The sequence below is a fragment of the Branchiostoma belcheri genome, unplaced genomic scaffold (assembly GCF_001625305.1).
Source record: "Branchiostoma belcheri isolate BF01 breed outbred unplaced genomic scaffold, Haploidv18h27 scaffold56, whole genome shotgun sequence".
Classification (NCBI taxonomy): Eukaryota; Metazoa; Chordata; class Leptocardii; order Amphioxiformes; family Branchiostomatidae; genus Branchiostoma; species Branchiostoma belcheri.
The window spans coordinates 1,620,754-1,641,926 of NW_017804198.1; the positions used below are offsets into that span (position 1 = coordinate 1,620,754).

Genomic DNA, 21,173 nt, shown 5'->3' on the forward strand with positions numbered 1-21,173 from the left:
GAGGTCACATTTCCAAACCGGGCCCGGCCGCGCTGTTTCGATTAACGAAAAATCAACAATTTATTTCAAGAATATACGCAGAATCGCAGATATATACCCATTCTTAATTTTTCAACTTTTTTGTGCTTTGTTGTCTTTATTATAATTTTCGTTCCATACGACTGCCCGGCCGGGCCCCGGGTTGGGAAAATGTGACCGCGCCTTAACAAAAGTGAATCCCTATTGCAAACACAACTTGTCCTACGCCTCACCTGTACTGCTGGCTGGCGGACTGGCCTGCTGGAGCCGCCGTCACACAGCACAGTAACATCAACACTACCGCAGAGGACGCCAACACACTCAACACCATCGTCATCTTCATATGCCTGGTCTGGGTCGTAGAAGAACCTGAGAACAAGGACATTACACAGAAATCCTTGCTGAGAACAAAACAGCCATGTCTAAGGGTCTCGCTTCATCTTGAAGTTAGCCGTACCAGACTTTGGAAAGCGACTGAAAAGAGTAAAAATTGGCCAAACTGACAGAAAGCACTGTTCTCTTTCGCGAACAAACTCCCCTGCCATGTTACCTGATAATTCGGCCAATTTCTACTCTTTCCAGCCGCTTCCCGAAACCTGATAGAGGCTAGCGCCAAGTCGTCTTTGGCTTTGACTTTAGAGCAGTAATAGAAGAGACAACATATTGGCTACTAGACAGACCATACAAAACTTAATTAGAGATGGAAATGTCCTTTATTGTGTGGCGCGAACATGGAAAAAAGGAAATATTTGTTGACGTCACAGCTAGAAGACGTCTAGATTTATATTAATACTACCAAAAGATTTTCCAAGAGTTTGGGGTTTTATTCCCATTTCTATTTCACATATTCAAGCATAATTTTAGGTATCAAGTATACTACAGAACAATCCCCACCATCTTGAGTCCTTGCTTTTGGTTATAAAACAAGTTTGAATTTGGCTGAAATGGATATACACTGTATTAGTACAGCCAGCATTGCTTACAACACTACAAACCTCAATCGCCGTTCAGCCAGTGTTGACTTGAGGTCTTGAACCTTCAGGACCTTACCGGAACTTATCCCCGAAAACCCACCAAAGGTTGGCTCAGGTTCGGGAGCAGCGTGGCCAGGTTTAGGCCTAACTTTCAATACGAATCGAATCGAATTTAAACTAAATTTGAGTCAAATATTAATACCAAGCACCAGCCAACCAGTACCTAACCATGGCTCAATCCCCGTTCACTCCCGAATGTTTGAAACGTTTTAAAACACTTTTCTGGCGCAGCCGAACAGTGTCCGACCTCGCTGAACGGCCAGCCGACCATAGTTGGGTGAGTTGGGCAGTGTTCAGGAGGCCATATTCGGCTATGTGTTAGCCTCTACCAGGCTTCGGAAAGCGGCTGGAAAGAGTAGAAATCGGCCAAATAGACTCAGTGATAGCATGCCTGCTGGAGAGAACAGTTTGCGGCTCCTGAAATGTACTCTCTAGGCTAGCGGACCAACTCCCTCGGCATGTTATCTCTCTTTTTGACCGATCTCTACTCTTTCCAGCCCCCTCCCGAAGCCTGGTGGAGGCTAGCTATGTGTGACAGGGCACTTTTCTCTAAAGCTAAGGTCCCAATTACGCCGGTGCCCGTCAGGGATGTAGCCCCGGCTGGCTCCGGCCGGGTTCAGGAGTCGAGCGGGCATCGGCTGTCGTGGTCACAATTAAAAGTTTCCTTCAGTAGCATTTTGTTAGAAATTTTGTCACCCTCTTTGGTCAGTATCCGGCAGGCACCCGGCAGGTACCCAGCAGATTCTCTGACGATGTCTTGTATTGACCTATACGTAATGCAGAATTCACGTATTTGTTGTGATCATTTGATCTGTGAGGTCACACATTTTACCCGGGTTTACGAAGTACACACCTTTATTCTGTTCATCTGGTCTGTGACGTAAGAAATGTGTCCCGGTGGAATGCCGGCAACCGGAGGGGTACCTCTCGGTGTTCTCACGATGAGGTCACGGCGTCTTTTTGTCAGCGGGGCCCGGGTAGAATTTAACTCAGAATTAAATTCTTCTCGGGGCCCCGACGGGCCAAAAAATAGCCCGGTAGCCGCAGGGTGCCCCGCGGGGCCACGTCGGGGTCCCGCCCGAAAGTGGTAAAAAACAGCCCGGGAACTACCCGCCAGGGCCCCTTTTCCCAATTGGGACCTTAGCTTAACAGGTGGTCGCGCAGTGGCAGCAGTACTAGAGACAGAAAAGCGTTACTCACCTATTAGTTGGGAGGTACACTTGCTACGGCGTCGCAACTTCTCTCTGTCCTCACGTCGCTCCGCCAAGTATTTATGCCTTTCGCGGTGACAAGACTTGCGTAGGAGATCAAAGGTTTTCCCCGGCACCTGATCCTGAAGTTTACTCAGCTCTCCAGGCGGTGCCGCGATATCCTGCCGGGCCCCCACATGTGACGTCGCGATTACCGGCATGCCGCCGGTTCTAGGAAACCTGCCTTCCAGCGGAGATAAAGGAACTAAAAGGTAAATTAAATGGGAAAACGTCGCCGTGGAGCATTTTCTACCTTTTCTTCTTGTAGACGTTGTTTAATCAGAAGCACAGTGATGAATACAAATAAAAGGACATGGACTAAGTGACTGCGAACTGAAGTTAGGTACAACTTATATTCTCGCAGCCACTTTTACAATGGACAAAAGGTATTAAGATATTTGAAAAACTATGGATAGCATGAGTCAAACCTCCCATCCCAGAAGAGAAGGAAAGCATAGCAGGACACATACAACTAGAAGTGTTTTGTTTCTGCAGGACACATACAACTGAAGCGTTTTGTAGAGTTTGGAGTTCGTTGGCAACATTCTTCATGTAGAGTTTGAAGTTTGTTGGCAACAAAAGTATTACCTTTACAAGATATGCAGAGGAGATACGAGATTATCATTAATTAAGGGTAAACGTATCCAGGCATAGATATCACTTATAACTCATCGCTTTTGATGTGCTTTCGTAATAGATTGCGTCAAAGCATAGTTATGGGTCGGAAGGAGTCATTGACCCGTTATTTTCTTTGTATGCAGAAAATTACCTACGGGATGTAGCCGAATATCTATCTAATGTCACCGTTAGCATTTGAAATTACTTCTGTTTTGTACGTAATTTAAAGCCAACAAACTTCTCGTGGAAAAGGAACACCATAATGGTGCTTACGTAAACCGCTGCCAGGGTCGCAATGTCGCTGGTCGATGGACCAGGGCAATCCCTGCCATCTGGGCGGACATATTCTCCTTATGATGCTTTGATAGCAGAGGGTCTGTTGCATATCTGTATCTCTATCGATATAACCGCCCCTCGGCGTAACACACCATCTTCTGTATCTGTATAGCCGGTATAACCGCCCCTCGGCGTAACACACCAGCTTCGCAGGCACGCGGCGCGGTGCCAACTGGCTAAATTAAACCGAAAGCCTTTTTACACCAAACCTTTGAACCAACACCTAACTCTAAACATTGTTAAAATCTGGTGATCACAAGTAATTACTTACTGTACTTGGTAACAACGAGTTCTACTCTGCGCACCCTCCAAGCAGAGGTTGTGGGGAATGATCGTTACCTTTTTATATATGGCCGTTTTTTTTGTCGCTACCCCCACCCGTCGGTGGCTGGCGACCTTCTCTGGCTAATGGATACAGCCTGGCCAATTTGATACTGTCTTTTTGCCACCAAAAGGGATCTTCTTGGAGATTACACTCTGCGATAGTTCTAGGAAAATGAGTTTTTGAACACCTAAATTCTTGGTTGATAGCTCAGGTATTTGAAGTTATGGCTATTTCTTGTTCTTTTCTGAGCTGGTATTAGATACTTAATAGCTGGAACATCTACTAGTTTCTTAGGCATTTTATACATCATCCATAGTCTGGACATCTTCCAGTGACACCCACTGTAGGTTTCGTTCATTTCCGTGACACTTACATCCCTTTCAGTTATTTGTACAGAATCTTGCAGCTTGATTCTGTACCCTTTCCAATTTATATATTTATATAAATCGCCTTTCCCAGATATACTAGAGTACCATTAATAGTATTTTATCAAAATTGCATTTTTAACATTTTGTAACAAAATATCTTCTTGTGTCCCCTATAATTGCCAATAGGACTGCCTATTATGAAGCAAGCATGCCAAAGTTTAAACTACTTGTTATCCAATCTAAAACGCATCATGAATGCTAGCATTTGTAGTACAATTTGATTTTCTTTACTGAAAGTGGTCAAATGTGAAACGTGAAAAAATGGCCCAAGTGCAACACTCTGGTACACGCTAATCTTGGAAAAGCCGTCGTCATATCTCTGGTCTGTGAAGACGCCGCAGGTGTTGTATCTCTCCCCTGGTGATGCGGAGCAGACATTCTCCCTATCGGCAACCTGTACGTCCTATAGCGGGGTGTCACGAGGGACGCACCGCAGTTTGCTAATTTCCTCAGATGGAAACCTTATCTGCCTTGTCCCCCTCGTGTTCAAACACCTGTATTCTCATCCTCTTACCTTGACGTGGAGTTAAGGTAGCCTCCTTTGCAAACTTGTAAGGCGCAGCGTTATTTTTTGTTGTGAGCGACGGGAGTTTTGCCGCGGAGGGACGATTTTGCCGCCGAGGGAGTTCTGCCGGGGAGAGACGGTTTGGCAGCGAAACCGTCTCTCCCGGCAAAAATCCTGTCGCTCAACGAAAAAAAACAACAACGCCGCGCCCTACAAGTCTGCGAAGGAGGCTAGAGTGAGGGCTTGAATTTCCTAGTCTCGGGGAAGGTACAACATTACTACTACATTAACCTCGAAAGAGGGAGTGGAAATTGGATAGTCGCTAAATGGAGGATCACACTCCGCTCTGGCCGGTACCCAAGCCTGGATGTGTAAACCCGGGAGAGGGTTTTGCGCTGGGAGGCACCCCGCCATGTTAAACAGCTTGCTACTGAGACACTGACAAAGTTAAAAAGCCACACAATCTCGGGAGTGTAGACGAAAGCTAGCCGAGAGCAAGTTTCCAATCTGATGGATTCTTTGGCAAAACCCAAAAATCTTAGGATTGGAGCCTGCAATGCCCGCACCGAACAAAACAGACATCCGTATGTCGCCCTCACTCCCCAAGGAAACCGCAGGTCCCTGGGGAGAAGGACGGTGGAAAAGAAATGGAAGGCCGCGAGCCCAAAAGACCGGGCATGAGGTCGGAGAGGCTGGAAGAAGTTTGTCAGAGCCTTAGGCCACAGCAAGTCAATTTTATGGATAACATCCACCGCAGACTCCAAATCCAATGCGAGCGGGCGAAAAAAACAAGGCGGGCCGAAAAAACAAGGTTCCTACATTTTAAAATGTTGACTGAATCATGGTACAAATGGTTTTGATTCAGTGGGAACATCACACGCATATACACAGCCAGCATCACATATCACTGAATCAAAGTAAGAAACAAAACATTAAATCAGAGCCTTTTCTTGTCTCCTCTCTTCATAGTTATCTGCCATCCACCTTCCGGCATGACAACAGACATCTTTGTCCATTTTCGGCATGGTGACCACTTTCAGAAGGCAACAAATTTTTTTCCCCCAAATCAGGTGAAAATCAATGCGCGCGCTGATAATCCATAAAAAATTACTTGCTGTGGCCTTACGCTCCGACGGGAGCTAAAAGGATTAAGTATTTACTAAGTACGCATTCTTTTATCCCTCAGCTTCTGGAGCTTCGGTAACCTCGACCTCAGCAAGGCCACACAATGTAGCTCGTCAGTCTGCCATATTGTAACTGTGTTCTGACTTCTCAGTGTTGTACTCAGAGGATGAACATCACTTGTCCAGTCGGGAGTGATGTTGTGGATGACTTTAATGTTGATATTGAGCATGTGGTGGACTGCCAGGGAATCGGCCCGTTCAACATTTCATAATACATCGATGAATGAATGAAAAGTTTATGGATCAAACAACCACATTGTAACGGCGTTGGAAAAATGATAGCGCTCAGACGGAATTCTGGGAAAATGACAGCGATGAAACGGAATTCTGGGAAAATTACAGCGATGAGACGAAATTCGCTAATTCCCAAACGCAAAGCACTTCACCATTTATGGCTTATAGACTTTGTATGGTTCTAACTACAAGCATTATCTTAAATGTCGCTTTGCGCGTGGTTATTAAGTGTTACGTTCATAGCTTAATCCCAACATATTGCAGGACACGTGTTTTGTTATGTGGTGCGTGCTGTGGGGATATAAAATCCCTTCCAGTTAAGTTCAAAGTCTTCCGAGGATTCATTGGTAGAAAGCCAGATTTTCTGCACAGCTGCTCTTCTGTGATACTTAGGGATGTGGTTACGTGCAGTTGTGGTATCCGACGAGATGTCCTCAAGGGCAGAGCGGGAAAACAGTTGAACGACCCCAAGCACCCGGTACACGGACACCTGGATCCACCCGCTACACGGACACCTGGATCCACCCGCTACACGGACACCTGGATCCACCCGCTACACGGACACGTGGAGCCACCCGCTACACGGACACCTGGACGCACCCGCTACACGGACACCTGGGCCCACCCGCTACACGGACACCTGGACCCACCTGCTACACGGACACCTGGACCCACCCGCTACACGGACACCTGGACCCACCCGCTACACGGACACCTGGACCCACGCGCTACACGGACACCTGGGCCCACCGCTACACGGATACCTGGACCCACCCTCTACACGGACACCTGGACCCACCCGCTACACGGACACCTGGACCCACCGCTACACGGACACCTGGTATCAATCCATTCATACTGTATTGGGTATCTTGTACACTAAGACAGATAGATAGATAGATAGACAAATAAATAAACACACTCTGATGATGAGTAAAAACTTTGGAAACATTTTTTTCTGCCAGAAAACATTTTTTTTCTGCTACAGCAACATTGTAAAGGTGTCTGGTTTCTAACTCATTTCAGGCAAAACATCATTCAATAAAACCTTGCTGCATGAAGTTACAAGGCAGTACAGATTTGAAACCCAAACATGTCATAATTCCCTGTACAAGTATATACACACTTGGTAACAATAACATCTGTTACATAGTGTACAATTTGTATAATTATACAATATCCAATCAAATCAACAAACCAAATGTCAATGTTCAAACTACAATATCATACACATACACAGTCATAGATCCTTCAAAATAACTTTTCCTCAGTCTACTTTTACTGCATTTTTTTGCATAATTCTGTCTTCAGTAGGTAAAACCAGCTGCAGGGACATAATTCTTATCTTCAGATAAACTTAATTATATTTTACAAGTAGACAATCCTTACAATGTGCAAATACATGTACATAAATCTATTAGAAAATGTTAAGATCTTATGAGCTGCAACTGGTAGATACGTCTAATGTATTGATATACATGTACGCAATATACCTTGTTATTACTATGTTGAAATCATTGTATCCATTTTTTGTGTATCTATGGTTGTAGAGGACCTTAAGAAAGCCCCTGTACTTGTCTTGTGTTGATGAAGTTTCCTCTATACATACAAGGTACATACAGAGATATGTGCTGCACTGTAAACAAACTTTACTGCAACAAATACGCAACAGACTGCAGATCTCTCCTACACAACAGACTGCAGATCTGTCCTGCACAACAGACTACAGATCTCTCCCGCACAACAGACTGCAGATCTCTCCTGCACAACAGACTACAGATCTCTCCTACACAACAGACTGCAGATCTCTCCTGCACAACAGACTGCAGATCTCTCTTTTTTTGCACAACAGACTGCAGATCTCTCCTGCACAACGGACTGCAGTCCTTTCTCCTACACAACAGACTGCAGATCTCTCCTACACAACAGGCTGCAGATCTCTCCTGCACAACAGACTGCAGTCCTTTCTCCTACACAACAGACTGCAGATCTCTCCTGCACAACAGACTGCAGATCTCTCCTGCACAACAGACTGCAGATCTCTCCTGCACAACAGACTGCAGTCCTTTCTCCTACACAACAGGCTGGCTGCGGCGCTGCAGGAAAGGCTGCAGTCCTCTTGCCTGTACTTGTACCAGCTGGTCCAAGGCCTTCATTACTGCGTCAGGCATGTGATCACTCAGCATTTTGGGATTGACGATGATGTTACTGAAATGGCCGTTGTCGACCCAGACAGCTCCGTATGTAGGCTGACTCAGGCAGGAACTGGATAAAACAGAGTGAAAATAATGAATGAAAACTGCACCTTTAGTTAGAAGTATCAAGACTATTCTGGCTGCCAGTGGAAAGAGTTGATAATGATTTTTATCTGCAGAAGAAGAAGCGAGTATTAGAACCTAAGATTCATGTACCTCGAGACAGATATAAATACACATGTCAATTGTGTCCCTAAGTCAGCACTGTTTAAGAAATGCACATACATGTACATTACTGAAGTTTTAAAACCCTAAACTAGAAAAGCCGAGACTTGCTCGGGAGGAAATACAGCATATTTTACTCCCTGTTCAAAAATGGACTGTTCCATATTAACCCTTTCCATGTACATGTAGTGATGTCCAGTATCAACTGTTTCAAGACCCCCATGTACATTGTACATGTAGTGCCCAATACCCCATAAAGTGCTTCTTACTAACAACTGTTCTTGAAACCCCCATACAGCAAATTTCAGTAGAAATATTCTTGAAACCCCTATAAAGTGCTTTGAAGTGGCATGTGTTCTTAAAACCCCAATGTAATTCATCAAAACCTCATTTAGTGCTCAAAACTGCCATACAGTGCTTTTTAGTAAAAAAAATACTGTTAAAAGACTCTACTGTTAAAAAAAATATGATCCTTTCAGGAAATAAGGGGAAAAGAAGCATACTAGTACTGTACAAGTACAATGTATGTGTACCTTGCAGGCTCAACTTCTACAATGTGAATGATGTGACCAGGTGGGTACAGTGGGGCCACTTGGCTTTGGGTAGCTTCTCCCTGTCGTCTTAGTGAGCTGTCATCTGGTTGGCTAGTGTAAGCAGCTCCAGGAGGCATGCTGGTGATTTCGTCCAATAGAGGCTGGCTTAAGTTTGGTGATGAGGCAGTGGTGGATGAAGGTGTGGCTTGGTCTGCACTGCCACACAGCGTATACCACACACCACCTACAAGGATCTTGTACTACAGCAACAAGAAAACAAACATCAGGACATTCTGCTTGCAAGGATTCAATGATCTTAAATCAAACTATATCTATATCTTTTCAATCAGAACTGCAGGTCAGTCTGGTACCTTGGGTGATACAGAATACACCTTGTTTCATTCTATATGAAACAGCCTGGCACACCTGGGGCAATATGGTGTTGTGTGGTGTAATGGCAGAGAATTTGGCTCAGAACCAAGAGGTCCCAGGTTCGAATCCTGTCATGTCACCAACCTTGTGCCCTTGGGCAAGGCACTTTACATGACAGAACACTTTGCTCAGGTGTTCATTATCACGACCATGGGCATTAAAAGAAAAAACAAAAACCAAACCAAGCCAATGCCATGGCACAAAAGTTTCTGTTACACAATAAGTGCAAAATACACACAGTTCTTCATTTCTCACTGAAGTTCTACATTCAGGTCAAGCTGAAGTTCTACATTCAGACCATGCCTTCAAGTACCAGAGTTAGCAACCAAGGATTGAGGTGCTCAAAACTTCATTCTTTCCTAGAACTATCGCAGAGTGGAACTCACTGTCACCAAGTACAGTAGGGGCATTATCATTAGAAAGCTTTAAAATAGGGTTAGAGCTAGATGTTCAAGGTTCAAGGGCTAGGCGTAACAAATCGTTCGGTGTAATGTAGCCAGCTGCCGCCGCGTCATGTGCCTGCAAAGCTGGTGTGTTACACAGAAGGGCGGTTATACCGGCTATACAGATACATACCATGAAGTTAACCCTACCTTGGGCTGATCACTGCTGTTTATTGCAGTGATGAGTTTAGACTTGAGGTCTTCCATAGTGGAGATGCCAAGTCTGGGGACCAAGTCTTTCCCAAGTACTACAGAACAGGTGAAGTTCTTGGTGTACTCTGCTGTAGACTTACTACAAGGAAAACAAAATACAGTGCCAAGGTCAGAACTCTTAAGGGCCCAGGTACTAGTAAGGAATGTATATCGGGGAGACCTAAAGGTCACTAAAGGCTACTACATGTAGGTTCCTAGAACACAAACAACCTAGCTTGAAGCAAGTTTAAACTGTAATATGCAGCACAATAAATTGGAATCACCCAAATTTTTGACTGAGTGTACAACTCCAGTCTTTTAGCCTGGGTTCCATCCTGTTTAGTTTACGTCCGCTCGACTGTGGGAGTGGACGTAAATTAACCAGGATGGAACCCAGGCTACCAGTCTTTGTCAAGGAATGAACAATCCACCGCTTCCGTGACGTCACGCAGATAACACATGTGACTCCGTGAGCAGTGGATCATAGGTTGCAGAAAGTCTGTGGCGCCCCCGTCTCTGTTGAGGGATGGTTGTGGTGCCCTGATGTAGATGGAAGCGGTGGATTGCTCATTCCTTGACAAAGACTGAGTTGTACAGTCGAAAATTTGGGTGAGTCCAATTTATTGTGTTGGAAATTACAGTTTAAACTTGCTTCATAATGATTTCTACCGACACAGATGAACTTTCAAGATAACCTAGCTTGACTTCAGATGTTTCACCATACATGCATATGGATTCACCTGGACACTTGGTCTCATTGGATGAAGTAAAAATCTTGGCCACAGAACCTGACTTTCTGCACAAGGTATAAAAGAGGCCATCTACATGATGTGTACATCAGGGCATTGCAACCATCCATGAACACAAACGGGGGGCGCCACATACTTTCTGCAATCTATAATCCACTGCTCACCGAGACACGTGTGTCATCTGCATAAAGTGGCATCACAGAAGTGGCGGATGGCTCATTTCTTAAGGACGTCCGATGGAGTTTTTAGGGCATGGAAACCCGATTTTTCAACACCAATATTCTAGTCATTTATCTACATAGTGAGTTGGAACCACACTGTCCCAATGTATATTGACCCCTATGAAGCAAAAATTTACTCAATATTGATAGAAAATGGTTACTGGAAGGGCCATGGCCAAATTTTACAGGGTTACACCCAGAAAATAAAGGCTCATCTTGGAGCTTGTTTCTGCAGTTTTAAATACCCAAGGTATGAAATACTGACTCAAATGTGCTAATGTGAAGCAGTATGTGTCAATATCACAAAGATTGCCTTATTCAGAATATTTCCAGTTTTGCTTCCCTGAAATCGCATTGGATGCCTTTAACAAAGACTGGAGTTGTACAGTCAAAAGTTTTTGTGTTGAAAATTACAGTTCAAAATTAGAATGATTACATACAGCATTTATCCCTGTTGGGCATAGATATGCAACAAAGTTCATTGTCATTGTCACTAATAAAGCTACTTTCTCTTACCTCATGAGTCCCCCAGGGGGTGAGTAAGCATAACAGAAGAGCCTGGGATAAGCAGGTCTGAGCAGGATGGACAGCAGAGAGGCAGCACCTGCTCCCAGACTGTGTCCTACCACAACCAAGCTGTAGTCCTACAACACAAGACATGATGGAACAATCTTACAGCAAAAATTGAAATATTTTTATTGAAAAAATCTGGTTGTAATTTGCTTGTGCTAATTTCAACACATTTGTGCAATTATCTCACATTTCTTACATTTATGATTGGTGCTAAAACAGTCCACACGAGGCACACTCAGTTTGTGGTACCACCACAAAATACCAGAACGTAAACAAACATGGCTGACAGCTGTGTTTCCAGCATTTGAACACAATTGTAGGGCATCATATTTTGGTACCTCCACTTCCTGAATGGCAATGGAGTAGGGTTGATTTGACTTTTAGTTACTCTGTATCATACAGTTTTAAACATTCCCTGCTGCGAAAGAACCAGAACTTCATAAGGTTACTAATAGGCTTCCAATTTTGCTACAGACAGCAAAATACAAAGGTGATGGAATAACTATTTTGCACCAGTGTTCTTGCCTGAAATTTTCTTCCGCCATTTTTGTGTGAGCGTAAAAATTTTGTCTAACGATGGAAAGATAGACATTGGCTAGAACACATTGAATTGTGAGGTTCTTTTCAATGTTACAATGAAACTTCCCAATTCTGTACTTACCGGCACCTTCCAGAAAGCATTGGCAAGGATATTTTCCTCCTCTAACTTTTTGTGGATGAAGCTGGCTGCCTGCAGGATTCCCTAGATCAACAAGGAAGAGATATTCTGGTGACAAAAATATTATCTGAGGGAAATAGGGGGATGCATAAAGGTAACTGCACTTTAGTTATATCCTGCTAGGTGGTACTGCAGTACACAGGTCAGTTACATAGTATTAATGACATTGACATATTCTACTTAAAAATGTAGTATCATACTTTCAATAAAAGATGAATTACAGAAATGAATTTACTTGATTTTGTTGGGGGGCAAGTTGACATCTTAACTCTTTGAAATGTTCAGGCCGGCATTTTTAGTGATTTTGAAACACAAATTCTGCAGCTAAGTCCGTCTTTTAATTTCCTTTCCTTGACAATTACCATCTACTCACCATTATTATACTCACCTCCCCCCCCCAACATTATTTTTAGGGGACAATGCCCCCTCCCCCATACATGTATGCTAGTGCTGTACATGCTGTATTACCTTGTGAGCAAAGGTTCCGTCCACCCCTTCTATATCAATGGTCTCACTCTCTGCAGACAAGTCAGTCAAGGCATCCTGCAGTTAACAACAGCATAACATGTACTTCAGCACCACAATTCAGTTCTACTACAACATTTCTGGGGGCCTGCAAGGGGGGTCCTGACAACGCTCTACGCTAAATTCTAAGAGCCGGCTACGTATTACGCTGAATTCAAGAAGGCTCTCTACGCTCTACGCTAAATTCGAAAGATTCCGAACACAGAAGTTCACTTTTAGCGCTCTTCAGAAGATCCAACTCCAGATCAAGCTGCGCCTGAGCATGCCCGTAGCCAGGATTTTGTGTGTGTGGGGGGGGTTCTTCCCACTTCTTCAGGGACCAGCGAGCGCCGAAGGCGCGAGGTTCCTAGGGGGGTCTGGGGGTATGCTCCCCCGGAAAATTTTGAAAAATGAACCTTCTAAAATGGCATTTCGTGCATTTTTGAGAGGATTTCAGAAAAAAAATCAGAGCACTTGCGAGGCCTCGAGTTCTTGTTTGTGGCTTGGATTATGCTCTACGCACAATTAATCGATTACGCTTTACGGTTAATTCCCGATAGCTACAATGCATTAAGGAGAATTAAAACGGCGGATTACACTGTACGCTAAATGCGTTGAATTAGAGGGGTCCGTCTACACTCTACGTAGAATTAAAACGGCCGATTACGCTCCATGGAAAAGGGCTTGCGGGCCCCCATTTCTGTACTTTGTTTCCCAGCATTTTAAGGAATTCTGCATTTGTATCCTAACATTCACAGAAAAATACCTCAAGGCTCCAACCTCTGGATAACAAACTTTAAGTTACTGTACACTAGTCCTTCAGATCTTAGACTGCAGGATTAAAAATACTTATTTTTCTCAGGTGGCCAACTGGTCAACCTCATCCCAAAGTTAGCCAAGAGTAACCATCAAAATTTCAAGTTGCTGTCAACACCCAGGCTTTTTAATTTTAGAAGGCAATCGGTAAGCCTGGCCACATTGCTCACATTCTGGCCAAGGCAGGACACAGTTTAATTAAAATTGTCACTTTGTACGTCAAAAAAATGTGCGTTGGGCAACCTAGCATGTCCAGTAAGTAATGACTTGTGTGGCAAGCGTGTGGGAGTGGGTATTTTGAACCCTGGACTCAGGGGTGCCAGAGTATACAGTGCAATTTTATGGAATACAGTGCAAGTTTACTAGTATGCAGTGCAAGTTTATGGAATACAGTGCAATCGTATTAGTATACAGTGCAATTTTACGGAATACAGTGCAAGTTTACTAGTCACGTTGAATGACGTAACCTGGACCCAGTTTTCCGGGATGCCGCTGATGGAGCGTACTCTTGTTTTTTGAGCGAATTTTGACCGTTCTCGTAGATAGACCTTTAGTCAAATCACTACATACTACACACAGGGCATGTTACTGCACAGGGATAAGTTTAAATTTGCTCGAAAAAGACAGAAATATGTGATTCAGCGCCATCCACCATCTTGAAACTCAAGGGAAAGCAGTGTTTAAGTCATGTGATTTAATGTCACTAGTAAAATTGCACTGTATTCCGTAAAATTGCACTGTATTCCGTAAAATTGAACTGTATTCTAATAAGACTGCACTGTATTCCGTAAAATTGCACTGTATGTCTAGTAAAATTGTACTGTATTCCGTAAACTTGCACTGTATACTTAGTCTAGTAAAATTGCACTGTACTCCGTAAACTTGCACTGTATACTAGTAAACTTGCACTGTATTCCGTAAACTTGCACTGTATACTAGTAAAATTGCACTGTATTCTGTAAACTTGCACTGTATACTAGTAAACTTGCACTGTATTCCGTAAACTTGCACTGTATACTAGTAAACTTGCACTGTATTCCGTAAACTTGCACTGTATACTCTGGCACCCCTGGGACTGGATCTGGGAATCTCATCACCTGCCATACTTACTCCATGTAAACAGAACCTACCCTGAGAGAGAGGGTCCCTCGGACTGCCACAACTACTGATCTCCTGTCATGGTCCAGGGCAACAAAAAACGGGATCTCATAAACCTGCAAGAAATGCAAGCAATAAATGAAGTTATTATGACTACATAATGTATGGTCTCTGTATGGCCTCTTTTACCCTGGGAACCTGACTGGTGAGGTACAATGTAGTGGGAGGAGAGCTTGTGCCCACACAGGCGAGTGATAACTAGCTCCCTCCCCACTATCCCCTGTGCCACAAGATATGCAAACCCTCTACTAGTAGGCCGCTGTGCAACAACATACACCACTCCCTAAGTCTGCTTTTCTCAACAACCTGAGGGGTAGGTGTATTAGGGTTAGAATTGATGATGATCATCCCAGGACTTTCCTCACTTCACTTACTGATAGGTAAAAATAAGGGATGTCCCTATCCTCAGTTAGGGACATCCCTCTGGTAGGACATTAAAGGACATTTTGTATAAATTATTGTTGAAGAGATTCATTTGTCATGTACACAATAGATACAGTTACTATAAGATTCTTCCAACAGTGACAAGTTTGAAGGATAAAGATACTGACCTCCAAATTTTCGATGACTATCAGTCCATCTTGTTCATGGAGTGGCCTAGTCCACTCTCTACTTACCATTGCCTCCCTCCGGAGCAAGGGCAAGTAAGTCTTGGGGAGCTCCAAGACTCGGGCCTAGTGTCTCACGAGACTAGGCCACTCCGTGAACAAAATGGACTGATAGTCATCGAATATTTGGAGGTCAGTATCTTAGAAAAAACAAGTGCAGACCTTGTTGTGGAATGTTGCATAGACCACATCTGTGGCCATGAGTCCTGTGTGCTGGAGGATCCCAGCCAGGTTACACCTGCAGCAGTTGTCTGACATGATCAGTGCCCCACCTTCCACCTGTCCAGATGTGCAGCTGCAACAGCTGTGAATGATAGCAACAAATGGCAAGGTTCAGATACTGTACCAAATTTGAATGTTCTTCAATACTATAAGTTCCTGATTAAAGCACACATCTCAATTAAATTAGTAGTAAATGCATCCCTGATTTGGGGCTGGTTGCCGCCAACACCAAACCACATAAAAATACATGTACATGTATGAAGAAAATCCCCCTACAACTTCTTGAGTTATCATGTACGATGGGACACAAGTAATGACACACACCAAATACTACTGAAAATGTAAGCTCCTAGCAGAGCTGGTAAAGGTTTTTATGTCATACCAGGGCCACAATAATGTCAATACAGGTGATAACTAACCATATCACACATTCTAGCAGTTATCACACTGATTTCCAAATGTTCCATACAATAATTCCTGGACCAACACATACATTTTACATGTGTTAAGTGAAAATTCAGAATAGACATGATAAACCAGTGAGTGAGTGAGTGAGTGAGTGAGTGAGTGAGTGAGTGAGTGAGTGAGTGAGTGAGTGAGTGAGTGAGTGAGTGAGTGAGTGAGCATGTGAGTGAGTGTGTGAGTGAGTACAGTGAGTGAGTGAGTGAGTGAGTACAGTGAGTGAGTGAGTACAGTGAGTGAGTGAGTACAGTGAGTGAGTGAGTTGGTGAGTGAGTGTGAGTGAGTGAGTGAGTGAGTGTGTGTGAGTGAGTGAGTGAGTACAGTGAGTGAGTGAGTACAGTGAGTGAGTTGGTGAGTGTGAGAGTGTGAGTGAGTGAGTACAGTGAGTGAGTTGGTGAGTGTGAGTGTGTGTGAGTGAGTGAGTGAGTGAGTGAGTGAGTGAGTGAGGGAGTGAGTGAGTACAGTGAGTGAGTGAGTACAGTGAGTGAGTTGGTGAGTGTGAGAGTGTGAGTGAGTACAGTGAGTGAGTTGGTGAGTGTGAGTGTGTGTGAGTGAGTGAGTGAGTGAGTGAGTGAGTGAGTGAGTGAGTGAGTGAGTGAGTGAGTGAGTGAGTGAGTGAGTGAGTGAGTGAGTGAGTGAGCTTCAGTTGCCAGGCGATCCAACCAGCAGTGGGGCTTTTGGTGATATACGGTACACCATGTAGTACTCTATAATCATTCCTGATCTTCCACCTACCTGCATTCAGTACTGAGCTGACACAGTGATGTCAGGGGGTTTGAGTAGACATACAGGGGCCAGCCGTACGCTGCCATGGCAAACTTCATGTAGTGGGCAACTAGTCCCAGATCCTCCAACCGAGGGTCCCCTTGGGGGTTTGGCTGGGTGGTGACTATGGACATGGGGTCTCTGGTGATACTGTGTCTGTCCTGCTCTTGTTGGAGGAGAGCCAAGCCTGCTGCAATGTCACTGGGGGTCAAATCAACATCCTGGAAGGTGGAGAGAAGGATGTTAATGACCAAAGTAGTAGTAGTAGTACTACATCTTGTAGTAATAGTAGTAATAGTTACTGTAGCTACTGTAGTAATAGTGTCTGTCAAAAATACATGTACTTTCAGATATGGACATATTGTTTTAGGGGGTTGAGCTGTGACCACTGGGTTTGTGTGTATGTTTGTCCAGACTGAGTAGGTTGACAGCATGTGGGCAGGGAGAAGATTGACAGGCAGAATGACAGAAGGTCAAAAGGTCAGACACAGACAATGAGGTGAACTTGAGGGTCCCATAATCTCATATTTTTAATGCTTTTTTTTTCAAATATTCTTTCAACTTCACTGTTATTATATTGTATGTGCGAATGAATGAATTTCAATGAACGAAATGCAAAACAAACCATAGCAAAATACAAATGTACTTACCTGAAAGAAATCTGATATGACCTGTGCGACATCACTGAAGGCATTCTGACTGTGTTCATCAAAACCTGCACAACAGCACAGCACTTTACATCTGGTGGAAACAGGAAATATCACATCATGAGGATATAAGACATGCACATGTTCATTTTCTGGTCACTGTTCAGGGCTGGAAATACTGGGTGCATGTGCACCTTAGTGCACCCAAAATTGAAGCTGTGTACCCAATTTTGTTCTGTGGGTGCACTGGTGCACCCAAATATTTTTGTAGGTATTTTTGTACATGTTAAATGTATAATAGGATATTCTTGGCATCTGAACGTCAGAAAAATGATAAAACCTTTGTTGTAGTAAAAGATTTTGAAGTTAGCTCCCATTTCAGATACAAGCTTAGAAGCAAAGCACTTAAGATCTGTAATTATGTTTTGTTTTATAATTATATGGTGCACCCCCAAATTTTTTTGTGCACCCATTTTTTTTAGGTTGGGTGCACCAGTACACCCATTCCCAAAAATGAATTTCGAGCGCTGTTGTTTAATGTAGTTAAGTGTTGTTCAATCAATCTCATGGCATACTGAAATAAAATGTGATGTTGCTGATAAAAAAGGTTTGCTTATTTCATATCGTAGGCCTGTTCTAGTGATCCTACATACCAAAAAATGAACACATACTTCATGTAGCTTGTTTCAAACGCTTTGAGTATAAAATGATGACAAAATGGCAGTAAATCCGTGAATAGTTTCATCAGGTTGGTGAATTACTGAATAAAGGGAGTCATTTTACACAACCAAGTCTTTTATTCAGCTGACATTTTGGTGACCGTCTGTCACCTTCCTCAGGGCAATTCTGACTGAGTCACATTACACAGCACAGGTGTTGCTATGACATCTATACAGACACCTTTTCTGTGCAATGTGAACCAGTCAGAATTGCCCTGATTATGTAAAAATGAGTGTCTTTATTCAACGGAAGGGAATGTCAGTAAGAGACAGATTTCTTTAATTTTTTTTTGTTTTGTTTTGCAGCCTTGAAATTGCATTGGATACTTTTAAAAGTTAAAGTCCTTCAAATTCCCGTGCCAGATGGTGCATAGGGCAGCGCCCATCTCTGGTTCAGGAGCCCTTGGGCTACACAATTGTGCAATCACTACAGGAAGGGGCTACTTAGTGGTGTGTGTTCAACACCTATACTCATTCCCAAATGCTGCTATTAAAGCAGAAAAAACAGTATGTACATTGTTTAAGTCTTTGGTATAACTCGGCCAGTGATTGAATTCACGACCTACCAAATGCAAGGCGAGCACACTACCCACTTGGCCATTGCACCAGTTGCATGAGGGCCTGCAAGGGGGGGTCTATGCTGAATTCGGAAACCTCTCGATTACGCTTTACGATAAATTCCAAGTGGCTACAACGCATTACGTGGAATTAAAACAGCCAATACACTCTACGCAAAATGCGCCAATTACGCTCTATGTTGAATTAGAGCGGTCCGTCTACGATCTATGTAGAATTAAAACGGCCTATTACGCTGTACGGAATAGGGCTTGCGGGCCCCCTTGCATAATCTGCTTTGAACTGGTTCTGACCTGTTTTCCCAGACCCTTGCTGCTGCGGAGCGTGCAGACGTGATGAGCTGGTCAGTCTCGCCACTCTCCAGCCCCGGCCGCTCCTCCGGCCAGTAAGAAAACCTGTTCCTGGATCCCAACGGGTCAAAGATCACCGCGATCCCAACCGCCGTGAGAACCAGAACAATCCAGCTGAAAATGACCGCTCCCTCCACGATGGCCACCACGTCCCTGTCACAGCCCACGTGGTCCCGGAATGTCCAGTATGTCCCGATGATGTCCCAGGCCAGCTCTGGTATATAAAGTGCGAAGCGTACATACAGCAATGACGGCATCTGTTTTCTAGGCCTGTAGTTGGTGATGGTCCCTTGCATGCTGACATGGACTATCCAGGCATTGATGACAATAATGAGACACAGTTGTACGATAACCCCTATAAGATATGCTGCCAGCAGGTTACCATCAGCACATTTCAGCACATCCCTGTGTTCATTGTAGACAATCGATATTGCCAGGAGCCTGGTGGAAACAAAAAGGTACATTCATTTGTCAATATTTCAACAAAGATTACTACATTTGTAAATGCTGAATTCTTGTGAACATAAATTTATTGTAAAAACTAAAACTCCAGTGCCTGAGTAAGAAGCACTCATGCATATGGGCTACAGGAATTCTTTGGCACCCAACTCCCGACACAACTATAGAAACTCTCTGGTACGTTACAACACACAACAGGGGTTCAAAGTGGTGTGCAAAGATCCTACAGGCCCAAACTCCTACCTGGTGGCCTTGAGTTGAGCTGAGCAGGGGAAAACTACTACAAGTGTAAAGCTACGAAGCAAGCTTAAGTTCGCCCCAACCACGATAGGCCAGACATTAGAATAATGTATCTTATCTGATCATACTCAAAGTAACTAGTATTCAAAGACTGGACACTGGAATAATGTATCTTTATATCATACTCAAAGTAAGCAGTATTCAAAGAAATCTGTCAGAAGCAACTCTCACCAGATGGCCCTGATGAAGATCTCCAGTCCCCCAGGAAACAGCAGATCATCACTGGCGATCTCCCAACGTCGCCCAAACACCACCAGTCCTGGCATGGTGCACCTCTTACTCACTCAGTCTGTCCTGGAGCTGCAGGGTATACACCTTAACATTTCACAAACATGTGAGTGAGTGAGTGAGTGAGTGAGTGAGTGAGTGAGTGAGTGAGTGAGTGAGTGAGTGAGTGAGTGAGTGAGTGAGTGAGTGAGTGAGTGAGTGAGTGAGTGAGTGAGTGAGTGAGTGAGTGAGTGAGTGAGCACTGAGATTGCATTTATAGAGATAAAACCTAGAGACCAACAGACCAAAATCTATGACCACTAAGCATCCCAGATTAGGGCTGCGTCCTCATAGTGTGTACTTGTACAGTATTCCAAAAATTGATTTAGGTACAGGTCAAAAATACCGAATCACTAACTGACCAATTCTACAAGTACCAATACTACATGTATACCGATACAAATTTATACTACCCTACTAGTGGCCTCATGTGACACTGGGGTGACAAAAGCAATATCTAGAGGGAGCATAAGTACATGTACACAACAACGAGAAACTATCCGCATATAGCATTGTTTTGTTTTGTTTGAGTAAGACATATATAGTCATCAGGCCGCCTAGTTCTGTTTTTATTTAAACGATTCTGTCAAGTTTGGACCTGTAGTACCTGTACCTTAACCTTTGCACTGTACAGGAGTGTACAACAACATTATGTATCAAAACCGGAAGTTCCACTGCAGGACCATAACTTACTAAGCCACCTGGGCCAAAATCTAATCATTTCGACGTCTCGTCAAGATCTACATGTTCCCCTTTACCAGATTATATTGTAGATGAACTGAACCAAGGGAAACCTGGTACATAGAGACCACATCTAGCGAATAATAGATGTCAAGTAAGGACAACGTTAACAAGAAAACACAAACGCTATCAAAACAAATTATGATTACCTTGGCGAAGGTATATTATCGCGGAAACATAAAGGTTTCCAGTGATTTGGAAAACTCAGGAGGAAGAAAAAGTACACGTGACTGAAAAAATTGAAGGAAAACCGAAGGGAAAGAGAGAAACGAAACATAGAAACACTACAAACCTTCGTTCGGCCTTTGTTTGTGTAAACATATGATGTTCGCTATTGGGCTGTTTCAATATGAGCAGGGGAGGGGG

At 43.7% G+C, this 21,173-nt stretch overlaps 2 protein-coding genes across 4 annotated transcripts in view; both read right to left on the reverse strand.

The window, feature by feature from the left end:
* Window positions 1-2,366, reverse strand: part of LOC109481571 — a 10,016-nt gene extending 7,650 nt beyond the window's left edge. Inside the window, exons 1-2 of the mRNA XM_019784165.1 lie at window positions 2,253-2,366; window positions 252-387 (exon numbers count right to left, since the gene is read on the reverse strand). Of these exons, the coding sequence (XP_019639724.1) occupies window positions 252-361 (110 nt within the window). The 5' untranslated portion in view covers window positions 362-387; window positions 2,253-2,366. The remainder of the gene's footprint in view (window positions 1-251; window positions 388-2,252) is intronic.
* Window positions 2,367-6,908: 4,542 nt separating this feature from the next.
* Window positions 6,909-21,145, reverse strand: LOC109481541 (sn1-specific diacylglycerol lipase beta-like). 3 transcript variants are annotated; one of them, XM_019784123.1, is made up of 13 exons: window positions 21,100-21,145; window positions 19,971-20,114; window positions 18,984-19,481; window positions 17,399-17,489; window positions 16,719-16,969; window positions 15,462-15,603; window positions 14,664-14,747; window positions 12,682-12,756; window positions 12,157-12,237; window positions 11,439-11,566; window positions 9,911-10,052; window positions 8,886-9,145; window positions 6,909-8,197 (listed from the first exon to the last, which is right to left on the reverse strand). In XM_019784123.1, exons 2-13 carry the CDS (start codon window positions 20,063-20,065, stop codon window positions 8,005-8,007), a joined length of 2,040 nt encoding a protein of 679 aa, XP_019639682.1. In that variant the 5' UTR covers window positions 20,066-20,114; window positions 21,100-21,145; the 3' UTR covers window positions 6,909-8,004. The 3 variants fall into 3 exon arrangements, with proteins under 3 accessions (XP_019639682.1, XP_019639683.1, XP_019639684.1); XM_019784124.1 differs by having other exon boundaries at window positions 19,971-20,099; window positions 21,100-21,138; XM_019784125.1 differs by lacking the exon at window positions 21,100-21,145 and adding an exon at window positions 20,957-21,054 and having other exon boundaries at window positions 19,971-20,099.
* Window positions 21,146-21,173: the final 28 nt, after the last annotated feature.

Coding starts and splice junctions, on each gene's coding strand:
- LOC109481541 (XM_019784123.1), bottom strand. CDS start 20,065: ATGCCAGGACTGGTGGTGTTTGGGCGACGTTGGGAGATCGCCAGTGAT. Junction 14,748..15,461: donor ATGCAACATTCCACAACAAG/GTCTGCACTTGT, acceptor CATTTCTTGCAG/GTTTATGAGATCCCGTTTTT. Junction 10,053..11,438: donor CCCCCTGGGGGACTCATGAG/GTAAGAGAAAGT, acceptor TTTTCCTTGTAG/TAAGTCTACAGCAGAGTACA.